At 41.1% G+C, this 26,212-nt stretch overlaps 1 protein-coding gene across 1 annotated transcript in view; it reads right to left on the bottom strand.

Annotated features, from left to right (window-relative positions):
• Positions 1–1,550: 1,550 nt before the first annotated feature.
• The window catches only part of FH (frataxin-like protein), an 87,275-nt gene continuing 62,613 nt past the window's right edge, over positions 1,551–26,212 (bottom strand). The window contains exon 7 of the mRNA XM_089454430.1: positions 1,551–1,985. Within this exon, the coding sequence (XP_089310556.1) occupies positions 1,853–1,985 (133 nt within the window). The 3' untranslated portion in view covers positions 1,551–1,852. The remainder of the gene's footprint in view (positions 1,986–26,212) is intronic.

Here is a 26,212-nt window from a genome sequence, read left to right as displayed (position 1 = left end):
GGTTCAGCTGCCAGAACAACCGGAATTGCCAGGGAGAGTGAGGTAATCTCACTAAGTTTTTCTACCAATTTATTTTCTCTATAACAGGATTGTCGGAAGGGCATCTAGTGTTGTATTCAAAAACTACTGCTTAATAATATAAGACCCTCAGAGTTGTTGCACCGGTTTTCCCGCGTTGGGTTTTTCCAGGGACATTTGTCCAAAAAATACTATGTCACTTGTGCATCTTTCTCTATTTGTTCTATTCTTGTTTTGGGCAAATTAATTAATTAAGTGAAGGCTACAGTGTGTTAGCTTTGATATTTGCTATAGGAAACAGTAAATAATTTGTTTCAGTGTTTAACAAAGAGGAGAAGTTTAATCAGTTGTTGCAGTAGTTGATTCGGGTGGGATTCTCAAAAATTTCACACGGATGACCCTCACGAAAAATTATTCCCTGTCACTTATCACTCACAATGTGATTTTGCATGCTTCAGTTGGCTCTTTGATTTTTTGGGCTTTTCCTTGGCTCTGATACCAATTTGTTGGAAAGGCAGAGAGGAGAAACACAAAAATTAACACACACAAACCATAGGAGCTACTGGTCTTCTCTATTGATCACACAAACTTGATTATTACGATGAACCCGGTGAGGGGTATTTATACTTTTTGGACTAACTACTTGCCTAAAATAGCTTCACATGCACAAACGCTCTAAATTCGACTTTTCCCAAACTAAACTTAACTCGAACTCACTCGAATTGACTCAGTTAACTGACTCTCCTAATTTAGCCCACTTTGGCATGCAGGAGTAATTACAATTTCTAGCAAGTTGTATTTGATGAAAATCCAATTTCTTCTAAGAAGTGCAAGCTAGAAAGAATGGTTAAAGAATGTTGTAGTTCTAAGTGTTGAATTTTCTAACCCATAACTTGACACAGATCAATCTTAACCCCAGATCTTTCCAGCACTAAGAGGTTTGCACCTTGCCTTCTTTTAGATCCCTCTTAATTGATCCAGGTTTCATGTATCTATGCTCCTATTAAAAAAGATTTCCCCAAACAGATATTATGGTAATGAAGGAGAATATGTCAATATTTAATTCCTTATGTATGTATATCAATCAGATGATGAAGTGGTGGTTGGGAAGCATGGTTGTTACCTACCCCACCCAGGTTCAATTCCCTCCTAATGACATCATGATGAAAAATATTGTTGTTATGGCTGCATGCCTATAAATATTGTTGTATTGACCCTCACTCTCGCCTTTGGGTTGAGAAAGAGAACGATTTCGCTTCAAAAAAAAAATCAATCAGATGATGAACTCAATGAACCACCAAATCTACACGAACAATGGAGTATAGCTTAAGAATAAAATATGGGTCATATTTGAAAACGATGCCTTGGTGTATCTGGTCAGTGACAACTACCAGATAACATCCATGCTAATTACCAAGTGGATTATAATAAGAAATGATATAAAGGAAAATTTACTGATGTATAGACTTCCCCAGCACTAATAACTAAACAAGGATTCCAATGGCAGCATTTATGATAGTAACAAAACAATATAAGGAAAATTTCAAAATGTATTTTATAACTGCAAGAGCCAAAAGTAAGGCCATCGCCTATCCCTCCTGAAGTTCACATAATCATTTGATATTTACCAGTGAAGTCCATTCTTTTATGAATTCTGCCTCCATATATTGAGAAATCCATAAGAATGTGAAAAGAGAACGATTCACTTATATAAACCACAGACAAACATAATTTGTAATGTGCTCCTCTTGGATATGATCGCATTATGCTCAGGGAATACAAATACAATTAGGCAAACATGCCTTAAAATTGGAAGATCAAATCATAGATGGATCTATGCTGAAAGGGTGACAGATGTATGTAAGAGATCACTTAGTTCAGTTTCCATCAGGGTTAACAAATTTGCTTTTGTCCGCCGATATATCCAAGCTTGCTTTTCCCTATCCCAATCAAACCTGGCTGGCCCACTACCAAAAACAAAATTCATTTTAATATAGATCAATGGATTTAAATTTCAAATAGTAGTCTTTAACTCTTCAAAGTAATATATTTTGTTAGTATAAAAAGTCCCGCTTACAGAGAACCCAAATGTCATGTCATAGAATATGGGCCAAATAAGGGGGTTGAAATAAACATTCTAAATAAAGCCACAAACACAAGGAGATTGATTATACTATGCATTTATATATTCCGTTTGCCACTGTAAAAAGGAAGAAAAGCAATGACAAAGTTCAATGTCCTTCCCATATGTCTTTGTCTTCATCAACAATCATCTAATATATTTCCAGCGGTTGGGCATGAATACATGGCAATCTGGGCACTACAAATCCGTGGACCTCTAGATATTGCTAATACAATATAATATGATAATCTTAAAAACAGGTATGCAGAAATTTACATATAGAGCCAAACATGCATGATGTTCATGGAAAATATTGTTATTAATATGAGAAAAAAGCTACAGCCCACCATTTTTGCCAGAACAAAACCACCAGATCATATAATATTATACAAAGCCACAACCAACAAATTTGCCTTCATTTTAACGCAGTAAACATGAACAGAATGTTACAACAATGATGGTTTGAAAATTCTATGCTATTATTTATTTCATGTCTAACTGTGATTACTTGTGGATTCACATGAACTGGCACAAGCATTGAATTCATTTATCTGGAGTTGCCTAAATTTTCATCTTGAGTTCTTTCGAAACAATCATACCCATCAAAAATCATTGGACAGTAAACAAGACAGCAGGCTGGTAACAGTCTCATTTTTTAATTAATTAGAACTTTTCATCCTAAGTTGCACAAAATGCCGAAACGTCCAGAAGTTTCTGAAAAGGGGACGGCCCGAAACGTGACACACAGAAAATGGAAACGTGGCTGAAACGTCGTGTGTATATATATATATATATATATATATAGTCAATATTAAATAAATTATAACACATTATTTTGCAAGAAAGAAAGTATGAGACATATAAATGACATTTTAGAAGGAAATCCAAATTTATATTAACTCGAACAGATGATTACATGATGCAAATATCCAAAATTAGCCTTTATAGATGAGGCTTGATATCCAAGACTCCAAAATCAGCCTTTATATGTGAGGCTATATGTGCTAAAACTGAAATAAAACATGAACTACAAACAATTATGGCTACATTATGTCATTAACATATCATTACTAATAAAACTCATCATCATCGGCAAAGATAGAACAAGATGCTTGTTCTGCAGAAGAGCCAACTCTACTAGTACTTTCAGTTGCACTTGCATCACCACTGGTACAAATATCAAGAGCAGAAAAAAAGAGCTCTAAATCTGGACATTCTGCATCCACATTCCAATCTTTATGAGGTCCACTTGTATATTCTTCACCCCTACAAGACACAAGGCGTAGGTTTGAATACACATATACAAGGTCCTCTACCTTCTGCGATCCCAACCTGTTGTACTTCACACTATGAATGAAATTGTAGGTGCTCCAATTTCCTCCTCTTGATGAAGAGCTTGCCACTTGTGATAGAATATGAGTGGCAAGACTTTGCAAATGAAGACCACTTGCCCCATGACAAGTCCACCAATTAACTGGGTCCATAGTCCTCCTCTCATCCAAAGCTGATATGTCAGCAAAATCCTCTAATCCAGCAGCAAAACAGGGAAATTTTTGCCTTACATCAGTTTGTAAAGAAGCTGGAAACATCGTCTGAAAGGGTTTCTTCACTCCATTGGCCACCTCCTTGTCCTTATGTGGAGCCTTCCTCTTCCCATTGCTTTTAGCAATGAATTCTTCATCATAAAATTTTGGATTCAAAGCATGTGCCAAAGTGTGCAATGGAGTGTTGAAACTATTCCACCTAGTAACAATAATGGACCTCACTTGTTCAGCAAAAACAAAATTCACAGAAATAAAAGTGGAAGCCTCCTGTGTAATAATTCCAAAGTTTTTTCAACCATGTTATCCATGCCATCATAAACCTCTCCTAGGAAAGGTTTCTTTGTGTCTGCATCTTGGAGAAGATCAAATGCAAGTGATGTGAACTTGAGCAAGAAATCAATCTTGCTCCACCAATCTTCATCAACCAACACCCTCCTCACCATACTTCCCTTCTTTGAATCTTCTTGTCTCCACTCAGCCCAAGTTGGACCCACCACCATACTCATTAATGCATTTTTAACTTCAACAAAGGCGACGCAACATGATGAAGTTTGAGGCATGCCTTGTCTCGACTCTCAGCAACTTTCAACAACTCCAATTTGGAGTATTCTCGATATATTTCTTGAGATTGGTAGTGGTTGGTGATGAATTTTATAATCTCCCTAGCTTGCCCAGTGACCTCCTCAATCCATTCTATTTTCTCCAATGTAACAGGAATCGCCGAGTGATCGCAATTACTCGTGAGTTATAATCTATTCAGCATCCAAAAGGCTAAAGTCAAAATTCTGAGTCAAACTCGCATTGACCGAGTTTGACTCGCAAGTCTGCGATTGCGACGAGTTTCCCAATTTTTTTACGTTTTTTTGGCAATTATCGATTTACAATTTCGATTTAGGGTTCGTTTCTGCCACATTCTAAAAGGTTAATCCGCTTTGCAAAGACATGGCATTCGAAAACATTAAGCAGGTTCTAGTTTCGGCTTTCCACAATTTCAGTTTCGATTAAACCGCTTCGCAAGTTCACAGAGACGCTGCATTCTAAAACAACGAATTTCAATTTCGATTTTCCACATACTTTACAAAGACGTTGAAACGGGTGACGAGTAAGGACCCTGTTTGTTTCCGCTGCTCATGTTAATTTGTTATCATGTTGAATGCTTAGCTACTCATGTTAATTTGTGCTCGTACTGCTGAATGCTCCATTGTTTGTTTCCACTATGCTCATACTGCGGAATGCTCCACTAAGTGAAGGGATTATTATACACAGATGCGTTAAGACTCAAGAGTGAAGGGATTAGTAAGAGTTAAGACTCATGTTAATTTTTTTATATATAGCTTATGAAAGAGGCGCATTTCATAGCCGACATAATAGTTCAAATATAATACGTTTGCAAGCACACTCATATCCAAGATTTTTTTAATGATGTTGGGCCTCTTACAAAAACACCGTATGGTCGCATCCACAAAGTGCAAGTTTACTTTCTCTCGTGGGAATCCTGGGCAGTGGTGAATTCTTATTTTTTGGCCAGTCAGAGTTATATAGTTATATCTATATTTTAAGTTTTGAAAAGAAATAATCTAGATATAACTATATGTTGCCTAGCCTGCCCTAATCTATATGCTGCCTCCAGTTATTTAGCATGATTCCTAAGTTTAAAGTTCAAACATATATGGCATTTTTTATTTAAATCTTTTATTGTCTTTTACTATTTACATGAACCAAATTAAACAAAGGGTAGTGGGCACGACTCCAAATCTAAACAGAAGCCACAATTTAAACACAAGTCCAAAACAACAACAATGCCGAGGGGGGAGGACTTTGCTTGGGCTTATTGTGACAAGATTTCTGGAGACCCCAAGCTCCTCCGTAAATTTTGCAAAGCGAAATGTAGTGGAGGCATTTATAGATTCAAGTACCACCTTGCACAAATACCCAACCACGATATAGGTCTCTGCAAAAACGTTGACGAAAATTTCAAACACCAAGCAACATTGGCCATTGATATGTTGAATCAGCATAATGCCAAGGAATAAAAGCAAACAAAAGAAATAGGAACTCCTGGAGTTGATAGTTTTTCTTCCACCACCCTCTTGCCATCTCCCTCTGTTGAATCCTCAATGTCGTTCCCAAGTTTCTCACACATGCCTCCAAGTCCAAGCCAAACTCAAGGCCAAATGAATCCTCTTGCATTCAACACTGGAGGTGGAAACATAAACACTTTTTTTCTCCCCACACAAAACCTGGTTCCCAACCTACCTTGGATGCCACTGGTTGGAAAAAAATATCCATAGTCAGGCAAGGAAGGCCATTGCTAACTCTTGGTACTATTCCGACATAGCTTTCCACTATGCTAGAAGTCCTTATTAGCAAGCTATGATTGATGTAGTTGTTGTTGCAGGTCCAAGGTTCCAAGCCCCTTCATTAGAGAGCCTTACGATAGATTTGTTGTTAGAAAATGTTGAAGATGTCATGCTTGTGCTATCTGAGTTTCGTTCATCATGGGTAGAAACAGGGTGCACCATCATGAGTGATGGATGGACAGATCAGAGGAATAGAACTTTAATAAATTTCCTTGTATCTTGTCCAACAGGCACAATGTTTCTCAAATCAGTGGATGCCTCAGACAAGGTTAAGACTGCCCAACTTATTTGTGAAATGATGGAGGAAGTCGTTCAAGAAGTGGGAGAAGAACATGTTGTACAAATTTTCACCGACAATGCAGCTAATTATATGGCTGTTGGTAGACTTTTTGAGATTAGGCAGCCCACTATTTTTTGGACCTCTTGTGTTGCCCATTGCATAGATTTAATGCTTGAGGACATTGGTAAGCTTCATTAGATACATGAGGTTGTGGAGAAGGCAAAATCCATAACCAAATACCTATAAAACCACACTATTGTCCTAAACACCATGAGAAAATACACTGAAGGTAAAGAAATTGTTTGACCTGCAGTGACTAGATTTGCAACAAATTTCATATCTTTGCAATCTGTGGTTGAGTGAAAGATAAATCTGAAGAGGATGTTCTTGGGACCAAAGTGGATGGCATCTAAACATTCCAAGACCCTTGAAGGCATTGAAATTGTTGCACTTGTGTTTAATGACGGTCTCTGGAAAGATGCCGAAGTGATTATTGTTGTGACAGAGTCCCTTGTTAGAGTTCTCAAGTACTTCAAGTCTTTTAACTTTTTCATTTTTTAAATTTCATTTCAAGCTTCTTTTTATTTTCAAAGTTTCATATTTCTTTAAATTTGAAAGCTTGAACTTTCAAGATGGTTGATGGTGACAAACCTGCTATGGGTTACATTTATGAGGTGATGGATCTCGCAAAGGAGGCCATCAAAAGAAGATATGGGGATGAGGAGGCAAATTATATGCCTCTTTGGGACATTATTGATGCACGTTGGGATAGGCAATTGCATTCCCCCTTACATGTTGTTGGGTACTTCTTAAACCCACAATATTTTTATGATAAGAGCAAATTTAATAAGGATGGGGAGGTTGGCAGAGGACTTATGACATGCATAGAATGGTGCTTCCCTAATCCAAAATTTCAAAGTCAGGTCTTTTCCCAGCTACAAGATTATAGGGCGCCAACTAAATTATTTGGAAGGAGTCCCAGAGTGTCAGAGAAGCGTCTTTCTAGTTAGCACAAGGCAAAACGATTTCATCAAAATCCAGCAGAAGGCAAGTCGTCCAACCACCTACGCAGAGCAATGCAAAGGCTGACGCAGTGCCTCAAAAGGCCGAAATTCTGAAGGCAGGTTGTGCCGGAAGATTGCCTGTGGGGTGACGAAAATTTCTCTCCAGATTCTTGCCACTATTTCTCTATAGGATTGCCATTTTCAGCATCCAGTTGCACTCAGATTATTTCACTGTTGCTTAATATTAAAACCCTCAAATGATGCACCGGTTTTCCCAAGTTATGTTTTTCCGAGGACTTTAGTCCAAAAATAACTGTGTTATTTTATTTGTGTGTGCTAGCATTTCTTCCAACATTTATTCTTCAGCAGTTTTATTTGTGTAGGTTGCAGCGTGAGTTATTCAGTATTTGTTGTAAGAAACGGTAAATAAATTGTTAAAATTAATTTAACAATTAGGAGAATTATTTCCAATTGCTGCAAAAGGATTCGAGTTTCTGAATTTTCACATGGTATCAGAGCGCAGATGATCAACCGGAGAGCTCAGTAGTGAAGAAAAGAGTTTTGTTGTTCAATTTAGGTAGCAGATCAAAACCCCAGAGGCAGTGAAGTCACCTTGGCCAAGAGGTCGAATTTCTTGAGGAGAATCGATTTTTCAAGAGAGGGACAGAAAAATTCTCTCTCTAGATCGAGGGATTCTAGAGGCAAAGGGAGCAGGCCAAGTATTTTCGCAGAGTAGATCTCCAGCTAGACGCAATAGTTTTGCAGGAGTGTGCTAGAGCAGAACTAGCATCCGGTGGAAGAAGAGCACACACTAAGGGAAATTTTTCCTTAGGGAAATTCTAGTCTCAAAAGTTTGATTTCCCTTGCAGATCAACAGTCGTTGTGAGCAGATTTTTTCACTCTAGAAGGGAGTGTGAATAACCTAGCAGCAGTTGAGAAGAAGCAAAGCGGAGATTTTCGACATTATTTGAGATGGCCACTGCCGGACTATGAGATCAGGACAGGTTGGATGGTGCTTCCAACTATGTCATCTGGAAGGCAAGGATGTCCTTCCTTCTCGATGATGCAGTGGTAGCTATCCCCACGGATGTTGATCAGCTGAAGGAATACAGAAAGGAGATGGCACGGGCAAAGAGGTTGATCCTTGATAGTGCTCGAGAACACATTATATCACACATAGCGGCCCAGGAAAAGGCCAAAGAGATGTGGGATACACTTTCCACGATGTACCAAGGCACTTCCGAGCAGCGGAAGATGTAATAAGAGGAGAAGCTGAGATGCACCAAGATGCAAAAAGGGGAACGTATAGACCCCTTCCTTACCAGGATTCAAGAGATCTGGAACCAATTATCAGTTGTTGGGGCAGCACCTCAACCCACAGAGCTAGTGCGATTGGCAATAAACAGTGTGTCACAGAGGAGTGGCAAGTATTTGTCCAAAGTATCTTGGGCAGAGAAACCTTGCCAAGGTGGGAGAGGATGTGGGCCGATTTGCAACAAGAGGAGTTGAGACGAGACCTAGTGAAGAACTCCATCAATGGCAGCAGCAGTGAATCGACGCAGGTGAAGGAGGAGGAGAATGTGGCCTTCACATCAAAGGGTCCCAGTCAGGGGCAGGGGGAGCAGCGTAACAAGAAGAAGGACCTATCTAAGATCAAGTGCTTCAAATGTGGTGAGCTTGGTCACTACAGCACCCAATGTCCTCTCAAGAAGAAGGCCAAGGAGGAGAAGCAGCATCAGCAGAGATCGATAGGCTGTCCTCCAAGCTGGAGGAAGACTTCGCCATGTTTGCAGACATACCCCCAAGAGTGAAATGGGGTGACTTCGTGTTGTAGCCCCAGACTGCTATAGATGGGAAGGATTCTTGAGGAGGTCCACCTCTTGAATCAATACCTTGGTACGGGTGCCCACAGTATTCAGTAGTAGGATGGATCAGTAGATGCAGTCAGATGCTAGAGGGACACATGCAGAGTCTAGTTGTAGTCAGATGCTAGTGAGCGCAATGCAAATGTAATGTCCCTTCCTAAATTATTTTGGAATAGGATTAATCTCTACATTTTGAGGCCAATTTTGGAGGTGATGGGGCCCATTTGATTTTATTAGGAAGCTAGATTTAGAATTTATTTCGGTATGGTTAAGTTATACATGGGGGCCACCCACACTAGGAGAATATGCATTCCCTAGTTCTATTTGCATGGAGAGGAAATCAATGGTTGAGTGAGGGACCCACAATGGAGGGAAAATTGAGGGAAAAGTGCTCCATAAAATCTATATAAGGAAGGCAGCTCTCCTCATTTCATCATCTTTTGACATATTGAACTCAATTTTAGTTGCTCGAGCTGCTTAGCCGGGTTACTGTGTTGTTTAGCACACGAGTGTCTTCGAGCGGAGATCTCAACCCTTTGCTTCGATGGACTTCGAGTGCCAGCCCTAGGGGGGAGTTCTTCTTCATCTCAATTCTTAGCAATAGCAGGGTGATGAGTTACAACAATTGTAGTCAAGTTCCAGTAGTAGGGGAAGTAACAGCAAGGAGGTCGAGTTACAGCTGCAGGGAAAGGAATAGCAGGAGGGTCGAGTTACAGCAGTAGGAAAATAGCAGCAAGGAGGCTGTGTTCCAGCAGCAGAGAGAGTAGCAGCAGCACAAAGCAGGGAGAGTAACAACAGCGTAGTACAGGGAGAGTAACAGCAGCTTACGGACTGCACAGCCATTGGAGTGAGATTTGTTAGGGCAACATTATCCTGGGGATTTGGAGCTGGGAATGCATAGATTGACAAGATCAATCACAGCGACAGAATTCATATTTGGAGGAGGGCCAAGTTGTGAAGGGTCAATTTTTGAAGGTTGGAAACAAGGGAAACTCTTTCTGGATTTTCTGGGTTTTGGCAGGGAGTACGCTCCTAATTTTATAGAATTTTCTAGGCAGATCTGCGGGATCAAACAGGGGTCCCAACTTAGCCAACAGCTAGAGAAGCTAAGGGAATTTGGGCCAAAATTCCGAGGTTAACATCTAGCCAATTCCTTCGTGGATTATTCTGGGTTTGTTGCGTAGAGGCTGGGATTAATTTCCCAGAATTTTCTGAGCAATGGGAAAGGCTCTAATCGCATATCATTTCAAGCAACAGCACCTTTCTGCGCGGTAACCGCGTAGCTCTTAGGCTGGATTACCTGCAGATTTGAGGAGGGTGTTCCATTGTTCATTTTGGGTCTAGCTTGCCTAGAGCAAGCCTAGGTGCACAGATTCCAGCACCTTGTTGTACACCTCTTCCCATTTAATAAAATGAGTAGAGCACAGTTTGGTTGCCAATTTTGTGGTCTGACGGTCTGATTTAATTTTATGTTGTTTTTATTGTTCACTTTGCATAGCACTATTTTTCTAGTTTGGAACATTATAGTGGTATCGGAGCATGATCTTGGCCCATTTGTGGGAAATTAGCCAGAAGATCATGGAAGCTTTGGGTATGAGTGCACAATGACGGGTGAAACCGGAGACAAACCCATGGCTCAAGGGAAATCTAGTATGCAGAAATTCTGGGGTAGAATTCATTGGAACGATGAGAGGTTGGCCTAGTTGAGGAGGATCACAGACCAAACCCATCTTCACCCTTACAACAGGGACGTTAGAGGTGAGCAGGTCGTGGGGGTGTAGCCATCTACATCATGTGGGGAAAGTCGACCAGATCAAGGCACCAGATCTCCTTAAAAGGAGCAGGCAGGACAAAGACGGTTAGAGGGTGAGACCAAGGGGCGCTTTTGCTAGTGGAGAACTGGCTTTAGATATCAAGAGCCTAAGGAGGAGGTTAAGCATGATGTTGAGAGCCCACAATATGGTGAGGAGCACATCGATATACCCAGTGTGGCACAGGAGTCACCTTTATTAGAGACCTCTTTGATAGCCCCAGTTGACACCTTGGTGGAGAGGATAAAGCCTACACACATAAAGCCATCTGTTGAGGGGGTGCCACCCATGGACGAGATGCGAACAGTTGCTGAGGTATCTAGAGTTGTGACCAAGTTTACAGGTGATAGATGCCCATAGTAGTTCCACCAATTTTAGGCCAACCTTCTAGCATTACAAAGGAAGGTCGCGTTAGTGCGTGAGGCTATTCTGCAGCAAAACAACGAGTTGGAGGGCATGAGAGCGTTTTGTGTCGAGTCCACGACCAAATTGACTCACGTTGGGGAGCAGTTAGATTCCCTACTGGTGCAACTAGAGTGCACGTTGGAGCGTGAGAGCAGCTCTCTTCGGGCATACATAGACGGGGTTGGCAGCACTGTTAGGTTACATTGGCCCATTAGACAAAGAGAGACAGAGCTACATAGTCAAATTTCATGTATTGACCAAGATAGCGAGATGAGACGACCTGAGTTGCATAGGGTGCAGCACCCACATGCTAGGGTTGTTCTATGTGTAGGAGTTCGTGCATTTGATCCCTCTCTTGGGGTTGGATGGCGAGAGATTCTGAGTTGGTACCCTGTGGAGTGGGCTATGGAGATGGTGGTGGACCTGGGTGTAGCTCAACAGGAGCTTCCAGGCATTGGGGATACCAGCAATGCAGACTGGCATTGGGTTCCCGGTGGGACTACCTATCATTTCCCAGGTATGCTGGTTGACTACAACCTGGATGGTACAGTTGACCTAGCAGTTGAGCATGCACATTCGCTAGGGGAGTCTCGGTCAGCACCAGTGGCCAACCAATTTATGGACAAACTCTTTTGGTTGTCTTGGTATGGCATTTGTACATGGGATCACTGGGTGATCAGCATACTCTGGGAGGAGTTTGTCGGAGGAGGTGGCATTAGCAGGCCACTAGACGGTGCCTTGTATGGAGTCGGGGATTCTTCGCATTTGTGTGGAACACAGAGGAGCAGAGTAGTGGTGGCATCATTGCTGACACCTGGGGAGATTCACTTCTTGGGTCCTTTAGGGAGGACTTGGAGGGGAGGTCCCCTCATCAGAGAGCATATGGACACATCTTTAGGCCATCTCATTCAGGGATGGGTAGGAGCATCTAGCGTTGAGCAATGGTCTGCAGATGGGCATGGAGACGCATGGGGGTGTGTCGTAATATGTTGGATTGCATTGTGGAGTGGGAGTGCCTCACATTGCATGGAGTACATGCAGGAAGTGACAAGTACAGTGACACAGACGGGACACAGGACGGTACAGGATGGCATAGTCGTAGCCGAGGGTACCCAGCGGTGTACAAGGGTAGGTCACGGTGTACAGTGGTATGTCCAGGAGTACTGGGATGATCGGTGGTATGCAGAGGTGTATAGTGTTGCACAGCAAGCTCTTGGAGTGTTGCCTCCAAGGAGACCCTTAGATGGAAGCATCAATCATACCTTTGGGCGTAGTTCACCTAGGATCGACGGGGACACAGATGAGTGATACTTGATGGTATCCGCGGGGACTCACACGCCTGACCCTCTTCTACATCCCTCACAAGCGCAGTCGATTTTGTTGTCGAATTTCTGCACTCTGGGCATGAGTAGCAGGGGACGAGGAGCTCACCCGAGATATTTGGGTGACACTCAACGCACTAGGGGGGAGACTTTTCAGCAGTGGCATTGGGTTGGTGCGTCAGTTGACAACCACAGATTGGGGGATGAGGTGATCATCTGCAAGGGTGGCATATCGTTCATCATCGAGCCTACGTCTAGGGAGCTAGTCACGAGGGAGACATGTGTCACTCTTTTCTCAGGGCATGTTGGGACCATGCATGAGCAGAGGATACCAGGTACGACTAAGGTAGTTTCCCAGTATGTCTCCGGGCTCCAGACCTTATATTGGCATATTATCGAGAGGGCAGAGGGTAGACCCAGGGGAGAAGGTTGGCAAGGACAAGAGGGATCCACATACCCTGAGTCGATTACGAGTATCGGATACACATCTTTTGGTTGCATTCAGGGGGTATCTATTCGGCAAACGTGACCTCCAACGATCATCGGTACTACACAATGGCAGGCACAGGGCAGATTAGCATCCATTAGATTAGCCCACGATATATGGAGCCTATATATTGATCACATGCAGGGACTAGAGATAAGGCATGGATGGATTCCTGTAGTTGTCATAGCTATGTTGCAGCAGGTCCAACTAGGGGATGCAGGGATTCAGTTGATTGATAGATCACTCTATCTCGTGATGGCCAAAGTCACGATAAAGATTGGTCTAGTTCACTCTGGGATTGCCACATTGGGGTACACAATGGCCTTCATCGGATGGCAAGGCAGAGTTTCTTTGTGGTTGCATCGGTTCAGAGTTAGATTTAGATGGGTAGACTTTAGCATCATGGAGATGTCGGGCAGGATGTGTCTCGCCTCTATCAGTATTCCACCATCGAGTTCCAGGAGAGGAGCGTACTGTCTGCACACGATGGGAAGTGTTTCATAGTCAGAATAGCACAGCGTCAACATGGTGACACCACTCTAGGACTAGCAGGGAACTGGGGCATCACAGCGCTTCACAACTCAATAACCTTTAGGGATGCGTTGGCTACTACAAGGGGAGATCATACAGATCTTCCATTGGGCTTTAGCGAGTCACTGATGGAGCAAGGGACTTTTGGTACCTATACCAGGCAGGATAGTGAGTGGAGCGAGGGGAGCTTCATGTTCGACAAGATGGCCTAGCATCTGGGTATTGAAGGATTCTTTCATATCAGGGCACTGCCAAGGTCAGGGACGATTCAGTGGCACATCTGGGACCCTAGTTCATTCTGCAATAACAGTGGGGAGCAGCACTTAGAGAGGATGCATGTTCAGGAATTTCTTGAGGACAAGCGATTTTTGGTGCATTGGAGGAGCTTGCTGGATGAGGATGGTACATGGGAGGGTGAGCACATACTTGAGCATCCATCACTGAAGTTGCTTGGGGACAAGCAACATTTGGGAGGGGAGAACTGTAATGTCCCTTCCTAAATTATTTTGGAATAGGATTAATCTCTACATTTTGAGGCCAATTTTGGAGGTGATGGGGCCCATTCAATTTTATTAGGAAGCTAGACTTAGTAGAAGTTATTTCGGTGTGGTTAAGTTATACGTGGGGGACACCCACACTAGGAGAATATGCATTCCCTAGTTCTATTTGCATGGAGGGGAAATCGATGGTTTGAGTGAGGGACCCACAATGGAGGGAAAAGTGCTCCACAAAACCTATATAAGGAATGCATCTCTCCTCATTTCATAATCTTTTGACATATTGAACTCAATTTTAGTTGCCCGAGCTGCTTATCTGGGTTACTGTGTTGTTTAGCACACGAGTGTCTGCGAGCAGAGATCTCAACCCTTGCTTCGGTGGACTTCGAGTGTCAACCCTAGGAGGAAGTTCTTCATCTCAGTTCATAGTGGCAGCAGGGAGAAGAGTTACAGCAGCTGTAGTCGAGTCCCAGCAACAGGGAAAGTAACAGCAAGGAGGCCGAGTTACAGCCGCAGGGAAAGGAGCAGTAGAAGGGTCGAGTTACAGCAGCAGGAAAATAGCAGCAAGGAGGTTGAGTTCCAGCAGCAAGGAGAGTAGCAGCAGTGCAAAGCAGGGAGAGTAATAGCAACACAGAACAGGGAGAGTAACAGCAGCGCAGCAACTGCGCAACCATTGGAGTGAGATTAGTTGGGGCAACATTATCCCGGGGATTTGGAGCTGGGGAGTTGGGAGATCATTTGGAGGTCCATTTGAGGAGGATTGTTGGAGCTAGGAGTGCATAGATTGACAGGATCAATCACAACAACAAAATTCGTATTTGAAGGAGGGCCAAGCTATGAAGGGTCAATTTTTGAAGGTTGGAACAAAGGGAAACTCTTTTTGGGTTTTTAGCAAGGAGTACACTCCTAATTTTATAGAATTTTTTGGCAAAATCTGAGGGGTCAAACAGGAATCCAAACTTAGCTAGCAGCTAGAGGAGCTAATGGAATTTGGGCCAAAATTTCGAGGTCAACATCTGGCCAATTCCTTTGTGGGTTATTCTTGGTTTCTTGCGTAGACACTGGGTTAATTTCCCTGAATTTTCTGAGCAACGGGGAAGGCTCTAACAGTAGATCATTTCAGGCAATAGCACCTTTCTGGGTAGTAACCACACAGCTCTTGGGTCGGATTACCAGCAGATTTGAGGAGGGTGTTCCATTGTTCATTTTGGGCTTTTTCTAGCTTACCTAGAGCAAGCCAGGGGAACACATTTTAGCACCTTGTTGTACACCTCTTCCCATTTAATAAAATGAGTAGACAACGCAGCTTGGTTGCCATTTTTGTGGTATGATGGTCTGATTTAATTTTATGGTGTTGTTTTTATTGTTCACTTTGCATAGCACTATTCTTTCTAGTTTGGAACATTACAGTAGAGTTGGCAGCAGTGCGGAGTCAGCAGCAGCACAGATTTGAAGAATCACTCATGAGAAGAATTCAGATTTGTAACTCATTTGTATAGCATCATTTCAACCAGCATTGTTATATAGCAAGGCCTTGACTAACAGCTCTATCCCTCCACAAGATTAGAGCACAATGTTGGCGAAACCAATGATTTATAGACACTCATCATTGCAACTCCCAGAACATACCCCACCTGGGTTCTCTCAGGATATGCTCCATGAGGACTATTCTTTTCTTGGACTCCCCAGTCCCACAAAGAATATCGGTCCTCCACGACTACTCTTTCATGGGATGCTCTATCTCATCCCTACGAGTATCAGATGCCAAATGATTACACAATCCTCCATTCTGTCTTCTCAGGTGAAGACCAGAACGATGTCTATCTCTCCTTTTCAAACCAAGAGGACATATTCCAATAAAGGAATGTACTCATTCCTATCAAAAAGGAATGTACCTAAGCTCCCTGCTTAGGAATTTCTAAGTTTCTTCCAAGTAAGAAACTGCTTTTTAGGCTCCCTCTTAACTAGGGACCTATCGCAGCTCCTCATGTGGAGATCCTGAAACACCCAGCAACTTGAAGAGCTCATTCCTTCAATGTCATGAATTTCTTCTTCGTTAAGGAGTCTTCATCTTTGGGAACTTCTACATAGGGCACAAATCATCCATCACTTTTATGCTTTATCCATGAGTTAGTCATGTCCTCAACTCATCAGAAAGTGATCCATCAGATTTTCCATCTGGCTTTGCTTCATGTCATTCTATTTTCATGCCATATTTTTCAGAACGACATTACATCCTTCTATATGGTCTACTTGGAAGTCATCCAAAGATTTCCCTTTGGCAGTCCTACATAAGCCCATCCAGATATTAGTCCAAAATAGTAAATGAACACTTTAAATCAAAATTACATTTGTGATGATCTTTCACCATGACATCTTCCTATAGGTATCAGCATCCTGCATGCAAATTGACACATCTCCCACTGATATCCATTGTCAAGGGTCTTTGTCTTTTTCCGACTCTTATCAGAGTCTTCACATCTTTCTGGGAGATTTTCTAGTCAAATCTTCTTGGAATTCGGATGTTGAATTCCTTCTACCTTCATTGCATAAAATCTCTTCCTATCCTTTCACACTTCATTCCCGGGGGCTTCCAATCATAGTTCCATGATTGTAGTCAGCATCCTCATGATTCATATGAGAACATATTATGTTGATTTCATCTAGTGTGATTTATGCTTTTCTGCAATCTTTCGGAGGAGGAGATCCCTGCTTCTTTCGATCATATTTTCCAAGATGAAAATAGTGATCCAAATTCTCTGCAACCATATGACATGACTTTCAAAATATCCTATGAAAGCATACATACCTTATCTTCCTTTCCGACATCCAGATTCCCTGTAACAACTTCATTCAAAAGGACTTTATCATTCAGACCTGCTTTCCTGTTATGTCATAATACCATCATTCCTTGAATCCCACGAGTTGGAATTCCTGATGAAAACATTTGCTTCCTTTCTAGATCGGTGAATCGTTTGATAAGGATTCCATTAGAGAAACTTGAGGATCTACCAGGAGGATTCCATTAGAGAAACTTGAGGATCTGCCATATCCTCACCTGGCAGATGTTTCCTTTATTGACTATGATGATCCCAGTCGATGATGACCTCTGCTTATTTCTATAAGTATTTAATGAGGTTTCCAAGAGCTCCCATTCTTTGTAATCAATAGAATTTGTACTAGACATATTTTCTACTTCCCATGTCACGAGCTCTTACTTCTAATGCTTCTATCACAATGTTATTTTCTAATATGATGCATTCTATCTTATTTACATTGCATCCTCTCTATAGCTTACAAGTGAAAGGTATCTTCTAGTGAAGAAGATCATCTTAGTCATAGTTGAGATCTTCTTGCTTATTCCTTCTTAAGCTTCTTTGTTTCATGTTCTTTCACTTCCTTGGTAGAATAGTCTTCTTCCATGTCTCTCTTATGTTTAGGACAGTCTCTTCTTTAGTGCCGAAGACTTTGACAACCATAGCATCTTTCCTTAGCCATGTTCTTCCTTTTCTTCTTTGGAGTACCAAGCTTTCCAAATTTTCCTTTTCATCTTGTCACTAATTGTTCCCTTCCATCTGATCTTTTGTCACTTTCTTTCTTCATCCTGTCTTCTTCTACCTTGTAGAGGAACCATAATTTTATGAATGGGATAGCTTCCTCTTCATCAGTAAATATAAGGTTACATTGTTCATTGGTCAATGCATTTAGAATAACAGAGATCATTTCTTTATCAGATACCATCTCTCCTAGATCGTGCAATTGACATTTTATTTGAGATGCCTTTAAGAGACATGACGATATCCCCTCATCCCTTGACACCTTCAATTTATGTAGATCAGATCTACGTGTTATGATCTTTTCTATCGTGCTCTTAAAGAAAAGTTCTATCAGTTTATCATATCTTTTCTTTAGATGTCTCCATCTCGGCGACATAAGAAATGAGAGGATCTTTGATAGGCTCATTTAGAATCTTTTGAGCCTTGAGATTCCTTTCCATGTATTCAGATAATGCTTGTTCTTCGGATGGCTTGGAGACCTTTCCATGAACATGATCAATGACTTCATTTACTTTGAGGACTATTTCTATCCTTCTTTTCCATGCAAGGTAGTTTGATATCCCAACCGGTTTTTGGTTCTCCTTGAAACGTGAAGTCATTTTTACTAGATTAGTTTATAATAAAAGGTACTTACTTAAGAAGATGGGATCTTCAACTTGATGATGAACTTGTGGCTTTGGATGATCTCTTTCAAGTGAGATCCTTGCTTCAATAAAGAGAAGATTGTCTTTCGACCCAACCTTCCTTAGATTTGAAGAACTTCCACTTCCTTGGTGATGTATGATTTCTGGAGTGCTTCTAGGGTTTCGGCCTTTCTTTTTGCTTCCTTCTTGAAGATAATTTCAAGACTCTTGCTTGGAGAATTCTTCGATCTAGGGTTTTGGTTTGATGAAGATCTAGATCTCTTGCTTGGTGATCTTTGACTTTCTTTGACTCCCCCTTCTTGTCTTCAGCGCCCAAGCTTTGATACCATGTTGAGAAATCTAAGGCATTCAGAGTTAAGAGATTTCTCTGCTTGATAATTGCTTGTGATATACTTTTATTTCTTAGCTTGTAATCTTTTCTTTGTTAGCTTATTAATGTGTTCTCTTCATCAAGACAATTACCAATATGCACAATAAAAGACAAGTGACACAGTATGTAGGCTTCTCAGCCAAGGCCAAAACCTCTCACCTCTTGAGAGGAAAACCCGATCAAAATTCTTCTTCTAGATCTTCAATTGATAAGTACCAAGACCATGACACGTGTCACGAACCCTTGACTCTAGTATCCTCCCAAGAACCTTGTCACCAACCTTGATGCTCTACCTCTTCCTTTCTTCGCCATTCTTCTTGATCTTGAACTGCTCTCCTTAGCTCCTTCTAGAGAACCTCGGTCTCTATCTTTTCACTGCTCCTTCTTGACTTCCCCTAAAGAATCTTAGCCTCTAGGTCTTTACTGGTTTACTCTAGAGAAACTCGGACTCTAGATCTCTACTTCAACCCTTCCAGAAGAATCCTTCCTTGCTGCCCCATAAGAAACCTCTCCTTCGCTTGCCTAGAAGAAACCCTTCTTCCCACTGCTTCAAAAGAAACTCCTTCGCTTCCCCAGAAGATAACCCTTTCGCATGCCCAGAAGAACCCTTCCTTTATCACTTCTTCACACTTCCTTTCAACCTCTTCTTTGCACTTTTGTTTCACTCCTTTTTCGCACTTCTGCTTTCACCTTTTCTTCGCACTTCTTCAAGTCGAGTTACTTGGTTCGAATGGAGGCAAAATACATCTATTTATACACCTCTCCACATGATCTTTAGGCCGACTTTATCTAGCATGTTCTTCCATCGTTTGTAGGCCGACTTGAAAAGGATAGATGACAGGTTCTTGGAGGATACTTTACATAGACAATATTAACCTTTTACAAAGTGTAACATAACTTCAGTTACATGACAATGACTCTAATATTTTATGACTAGATGACAAATAAATCCTAAAGACTCTCAATGGGAGTCTTAACTCAAAAACAAAACCCCTTGCTCATGAAACCCATGAAGCAAGTCAATATAATATTTTTATTTTTCTTATTTACATCTCATTACATAAAATTATATTTACATGTCATTATGAAGACCGAACCTAGTTCCACTTTTCAACAATTAATACCCCTGGAAAGCCTATATATAAGAAGGAAGTCAACCTCATTTGGATACACAACAAGCAAGTTTGATCTCCTCAAGAAAGAAGTTGGAAAAGGACGAAAATCAAGGACAAGAAGAAGAAAAGCAAGATCAAATTTTTTGGGCCTCTCTCTCTTGCAATAGGGTTTCTAAAGTTGTTGGGCAAGTCGAAGTACTAGAAAGTTGTTGGGCAAGTCGAAGTGCTAGAAAATTGTTGGGCAAGTCAAAGTGCTGGAAAGTTGTTGGGCAAGTCAAAGTGTTGGATAGTTGTTGGTGTCGAAGTTGCAGATGAAATTGTTGGGTCGAAGTTGCAAAAGAAACTGTTGGGATCAAAGTTGTTGAAGAAGTTGTTGGGGTCGAAATTGCAGGAAAGAAAGATCATCAAGGAGAATGGTTGACTTGGTCTTGGAGGGTTCTTTGTCAAGGGTCTTAAGTCCTGGAATTCGTCATTTGAAGGTTCTATAAGAAGAGAATAATTCTTGTGGGTTTTCCTCTCAAGATGAGAGGTTTTGGCCCTAGCCGATCACCTACATCTTGTGTTCTCTTGTCTCATTGTTCTTTATGATTTGGTAGTTGTTTAATGATAAGAACACTAAATATAATCAAGAGAAAGAAAAAGCTAATTAAGTTAAGTAAAAATACATCACAAGCAGTTATCAAAATAAGAGAAAACGCCTAATCTAGCTACCCTAGCTTTCTCAACAACTTGTGTCCTTCTTCTCTCCTTTAAAGGTAGCTCCACCACTGGAGCCTTTCTGTCCTTCTCTTGCCCTTACTTGCAAGAGCAAGGTTATCTTCTTCCTCATTGTTCTATTTGTCTACATGCATGGAACTTGTCCTTATCTCCTCCTGAGTAAAGTCGCCCCATAATCTTTGCTAGTTGGAAAGATTTTCCCGTGCCACAATCCCTCAGAAAAAATAATCCCATTGTTCTGAGCAGTGTTGCAGGAAACGCCCCCCCCCCCCCCCCAAATCAAAAGCCTGATCCGTGATCCATATGGATCCATGGGTGACCCGCCCTCCAAAACATGGATCGAGCTGATAAATACGCTTCCAACCAATTCGAAACCGTACAGCCGATCCGCGTTTTGGTTTTTCCGAAACGCATTTTGGCGCATCCGGGTCGAATCCGTACGGATTGTGACCGCTTCGCTGAGTGAGCAGCCATTTCCGTCGCACGGGCCAAAAAAATGTGACTTTTTTTTTTTTTTCACTTTTTTTTTGTTTTCCTTGGTTGGGGGTAGGTCAACCTTGGGTTAGGGTGAGGAGTGAAGGGATTTAAGACCCTTTCATATCTCATTTTCTCACTTTTATTTTATGAGAGCTTGGAGAAGAGAGGAGAAAGAGAGGAGAACTTGGAAGAGTGAAGGAGGAGGAGCTAGGAGAAGGAGGAGGAGCTTGGAGAACTTCCATCTACAAGAGCTAAATAGGTAAGTGCAAACCCCAAACTCCCTCATTATTTTGACATTTTTTTGTATTTTTCTCCTCCCTCTCCTACTCTTTCCCATTCTTTCTACTTGCTCATTTAATTGCAGGTTGTCCACCACCTATATCCATATTCCAAGATGGTGTTCTTTTGGCTTCTATGTATCATTCCACTTTTGGTTTTAATGATGGCAAGGGGAAGTAGGAATAGAAGGGAAGAAGAACAAGAGGATAGTGGTCCCAATATGAGTGACCCAATGTATGATGAGGAGGAAGGGTTTGAAGAGGAAGGGGATGAAGTTGAACCTGAAGGGAACACTGAAACACTAGAGGGGAAAGCTGCATTAACACCCTTGTGGAACTATGTGACCAAACTTGAAGGGGGAAAGGGTGGTGGAAGCTACAAATTTTTGTGCCCTCATGGTTGTCATGGAGGAAAACCATTTAGTGGTTCATATACCCGTGTGAGGAGGCATCTTTGTGGGGTGATGGACAGTGATGAAAAAAAGGGTGTTGTGGGCATACAAATTTGCCTAAACATTTCAGCTGAACAAAGAAGAAAATACATCCAAATAGAGGAGGTTGCACAACGAAAAAGCAAGAAACAAAAAACTCATTTTGAATCAAGTGCAACCTTTAGATTTGGTAGCTCATCTCCTCGTGGTACTTCTGCAAGCTCTGGAGGTAAAAGAACAATAGGGGATATCCTGAATGTTGCTGGGAGGGATGATGTCTGATTTCTTTGTGCTTGCGGTGTACCATTCAATGTGCTTCGCTCTCCCTATTGACATGAAATGGTAAAGGTCATCAACGAAGCCCCAAAAGTATACAAGTCCCCCAACTATGAGAAAGCTAGAACAGTGTTATTAGAAAGAGAAAAAGCAAAGGTTCAAAGAGCTTTGACACGTTTTACAAATGAGTGGGTAGATTGTGGGGTATCCATTGTATCAGATGGGTGGACAAATATTAGAAACCAACATTTGATAAATGTTCTTGGTGTTTCTGCTAGTGGTGCAATGTTTATTACATGTCATGACTCCTCCATCAGTGCATCTTCCCAAAACATTGTAGATCTCCTATTGCAATCAATCAGAGATGTTGGTCCGAATAATGTGGTTCAAGTGATCACAGATAATGCAACAAATTGTAAGGCAGCAGGAAAAGTTATTGAGCGTACTCATCCACACATCTTTTGGTCTGGGTGCCTGGTTCACACATGGAACCTTTTGATGCATGATATTGTGAAGCATAAAGAATGTGGGTGGATTAATGAGCTTTACAGGAGAGGGAAGCCACTCATTAAATTCATCACAAGGCATACAAGGGTAAACTACTTCTATGGCACTTACTCCAAGTTGCGGTTGCTTAAACTTGCAAAAACAAGATTTGACAGTTATTACTTCACCTTTAGGCAGCGAGTGAAGGTGAGACAAACTTTAACTAATATGGTGTGTATTGAATCATGGGAGGAAATTAACACTGATAGAGATGGTGCTAATGTAGCCAAGGACACTATTCTTGACATGTACTTTTGGTCACAGGTTAAATATGTTTTGCAATTCACCAAACCAATTTATTACATGATCAAGTTTGGAGATTCAGATTGACCAATAATTGGGAAAGTGTATGAGCAAATGGATAGCATGTTGGGGCAAATTAAAGACATTGCTGAGCCTAGAGATATCACCTTGTGCAATTATATTCGTGCAGAGGTGGAAAACCGATGGGAAATGCTAAATGTTCCATTGCATGCATTAGCAAAGGTTTCGACACCTAAATACTATCATCCATCATGGCTTTCAACACCAGCACCTAGGGGCAAGCAGGAGAAAACCACACCAAGATTAAGAGGTTCACAAAAAATATATGATTGCATTAAGTAAATTAGTCCCTGATGAGGAGGCTGCCATGGTACGAAGACAATTGAGCAACTATACGCTTAGCACTGGTCCATTTGGGAGCATGCATACAATTAAAGATCGAGAGTCTTTTTCTTCTCTTGAGTGGTGGAACATGCATGGAGGTGCTACTCCACTTCTACAGACTTTGGCATCGCGGGTGCTATCACAAGTGGTAAACACTTCTTCTGCAGAGAGGTGTTAGAGCTCTTATTCTTTAATCCACAGTGTTAAAAGGAACAGGTTGAGTTTGGACTGGGCAAAGAGCTTGGTTGATGTTCATTACAACTTGCGATTGTTGTCCCATTACTATGATGATGCAAAAACTAATAAAGACCTTAAGATTTGGGACAGGAATCCAGAGGAACCAAATTTGGAGGATGGAGCGTTGCGATTAGAGCAATTAGAGAATGCTCTTATCCAGGTATGTCCATTGTGGTATGAATTTTGCTTATAAATCATTTCTCTAATTCCTGTTTTTAATTTTTTTTGTTAACTAGTGGCTATTTTTGGTATGAATTTTTTGAGCGATTCCAGGATGATGATGATCAAGTTGAGATGCCACCTCCATCTGGTCCCTTGGTTCCCAGATTCCATGGTTCAACACCATGAGCAAGGGGTTCGTCTTCATCAATTTCAGTGCCACAACTTCCACAAACACCATCTTCTTCTTTGCCAACACATGGAGGCCTGCCGCCACATTCTCTTCGTGGTGGAAGGAGGATAGATTAGTAGATATATTCACAATTTACTACTTTTGTAATAGATTAATCATTAGACTTGTAGGCTTGTGAATTTGAACCTTTTTGTCTTGGCGGTGACCAGGTGACCTATTTTGTAAACATTATTATTTGAATTTTGGACATGACAAATGTTGACAATTGCTCACACGCTTGATAAATCATAATATGCTCTATGTTTTATGTTTTATAATATGCTTAAAAATTTGATGTACGTTTGTAATTGCTAGAATATAGATGGTTGATGCTCGAATTTTTAATCATTGATGTACATACTACAATGGAAACATGGATGCCATATCTATCTTGATTTATGTAAAGATATGCATGTTTTTGTGTCTTCTACAACTAATTTGGTATTTGGGATGTTTGTTTTGAATATAAATGCAAAAAAAATATAAATATATATATAGTAGATGCTTCCGAGACGCTTTGCTTCCTAGATTTTTGGAAAATGACACTTCCGCGTCCCCGCTTCCAAAAAATGTCCCTGTTTCATCCCCGCTTCGTGCAACATTGGTTCTAAGAATCCATTTAAGGCGATTGCCACCAACTCTAAACTCGGCATTGCTACCCCAATTGTTGCCAACTCATCGTGTAACTAGGTGATTCTAGTGAGATAAGAAGCAACCTTTTCAGATCTGGCCATTTTGGTGCCGCTCAACTTCTCTTGAAGCACCATTTTTCAGTTTTGGTTACTGTTTTGATAAAGGTTTGTAAGAGCTACCCACATCTCCCTTGCTAACTTATTTCCTATTAAGTGAGGGATAATATGATCCTTCACCCCATCAAGAATGATTCTCTTTGCTTTCACATCCTTTTTAAGTTTTTTATATGCTCCACAAGTGTTGCAGCATCTATTGGAGATGTCCGAGTCTGAATAGAAAACTCCCATATCTAATTTTCTTTAAAAAACAAAGCAATCCTCTCCCTCCAAGCACTGTAGTTAGAAGCCCAATCCAATTTGTCCTCAAATCTCAACCCTGTGGCCATTTCCTTAAAAACCTAGAAATGGTTTTGCTTTTCCTTGAGAACCCAAGAAAATTTTGAACAATCCTTAAGAACCCAGAAAAATAATCCATTTTTCTAGAAAACCCAGAAAGATCTCAACCTTTTCCTAAAAACCCAGAAGGATCTCAACCTTTTCCTGAAAACCCAGAAAGATCTCAACCTTTTCCTAAAAACCCAGAAGGATCTCAGCCTTTTCTTGAAAACCCAGAAAGATCTTTGCCGCCTCCTTAAAACTCAAAAAAGTTTTTACCTCCTGAAGAAGAATCTGAATTTTTTCATAACCATGTAAGTTTTTCATAGGTTTCAAATATGGTTGATGTTTCAATAAAATTCATGCCCGTATTTAAAAATTTGTAACCAATAAATATTTTTACAAATCTGACTTTTATGAACAGCAACACTGTGAAAACATATGTAGAGGAAAACAGAAAACCACACACAATAAATGAGGCAGCTTTTACGTTGGAAAACCCCAATGGGGAAAGACCATCAAACAGAGGTGTATTGTTTTCAGCTCTTAGAAAAAACGGGAAATTAATCACAGCAACAAATGAACCTGATACAACTCACAAATTCTTGAGAAAATTGCCCAGATTTCAGCCCAACAATCTTCCAACTCTCCAACCTCATATCTAAGATTAATGTTGACCTATTGCGCAGTTGTACAACTATCTATACGACTATACAGACTGCACAAAATTTGTACGGTTTGGTATGGTTGCCTTGGGATGCATGCACTGCTGGAAAACTTGACCTCAATCTGATCTGCAATCTCTCAACCTCTGCAATTCACTTTTCCTTCTCTATTTCTCCTCAACCTCAAACCTCATTTGTTCTCTTGTGTGTTCAATGTGTCTCACTTTTCCCCCAACTTGCTTTTATCTCTTTATGACCAAATGCCTAACCTTAGATCTCCAAAGAGATGGATGGCCAAGATTAAATCTTGCCCTCTTGAGATCAACAGTTGTGACTTAAACTTTCGTTAAGGCAACTTAAGTCACTTTTAGTCATAAAGTAAAAGTTACTTTATAAATATAAAGTCATATTGGGAAAAAGCATGTGTTGGACCACTTCCACATGCTAAGACACCAAGCCTATGTGGAAGCACCTATCCAAGCTAACTTTAACAACATTCCATGGACCTCAACACACCTTCATAGTTTTAAAACTAGGTCGGTCTAAC

This window comes from Pinus tabuliformis, chromosome 7, assembly GCF_031772625.1.
Source record: "Pinus tabuliformis cultivar Carrire ecotype Pingquan chromosome 7, CPIR1, whole genome shotgun sequence".
Lineage (NCBI taxonomy): Eukaryota > Viridiplantae > Streptophyta > Pinopsida > Pinales > Pinaceae > Pinus > Pinus tabuliformis.
This window is presented reverse-complemented; position numbering and strand designations above follow the sequence as displayed.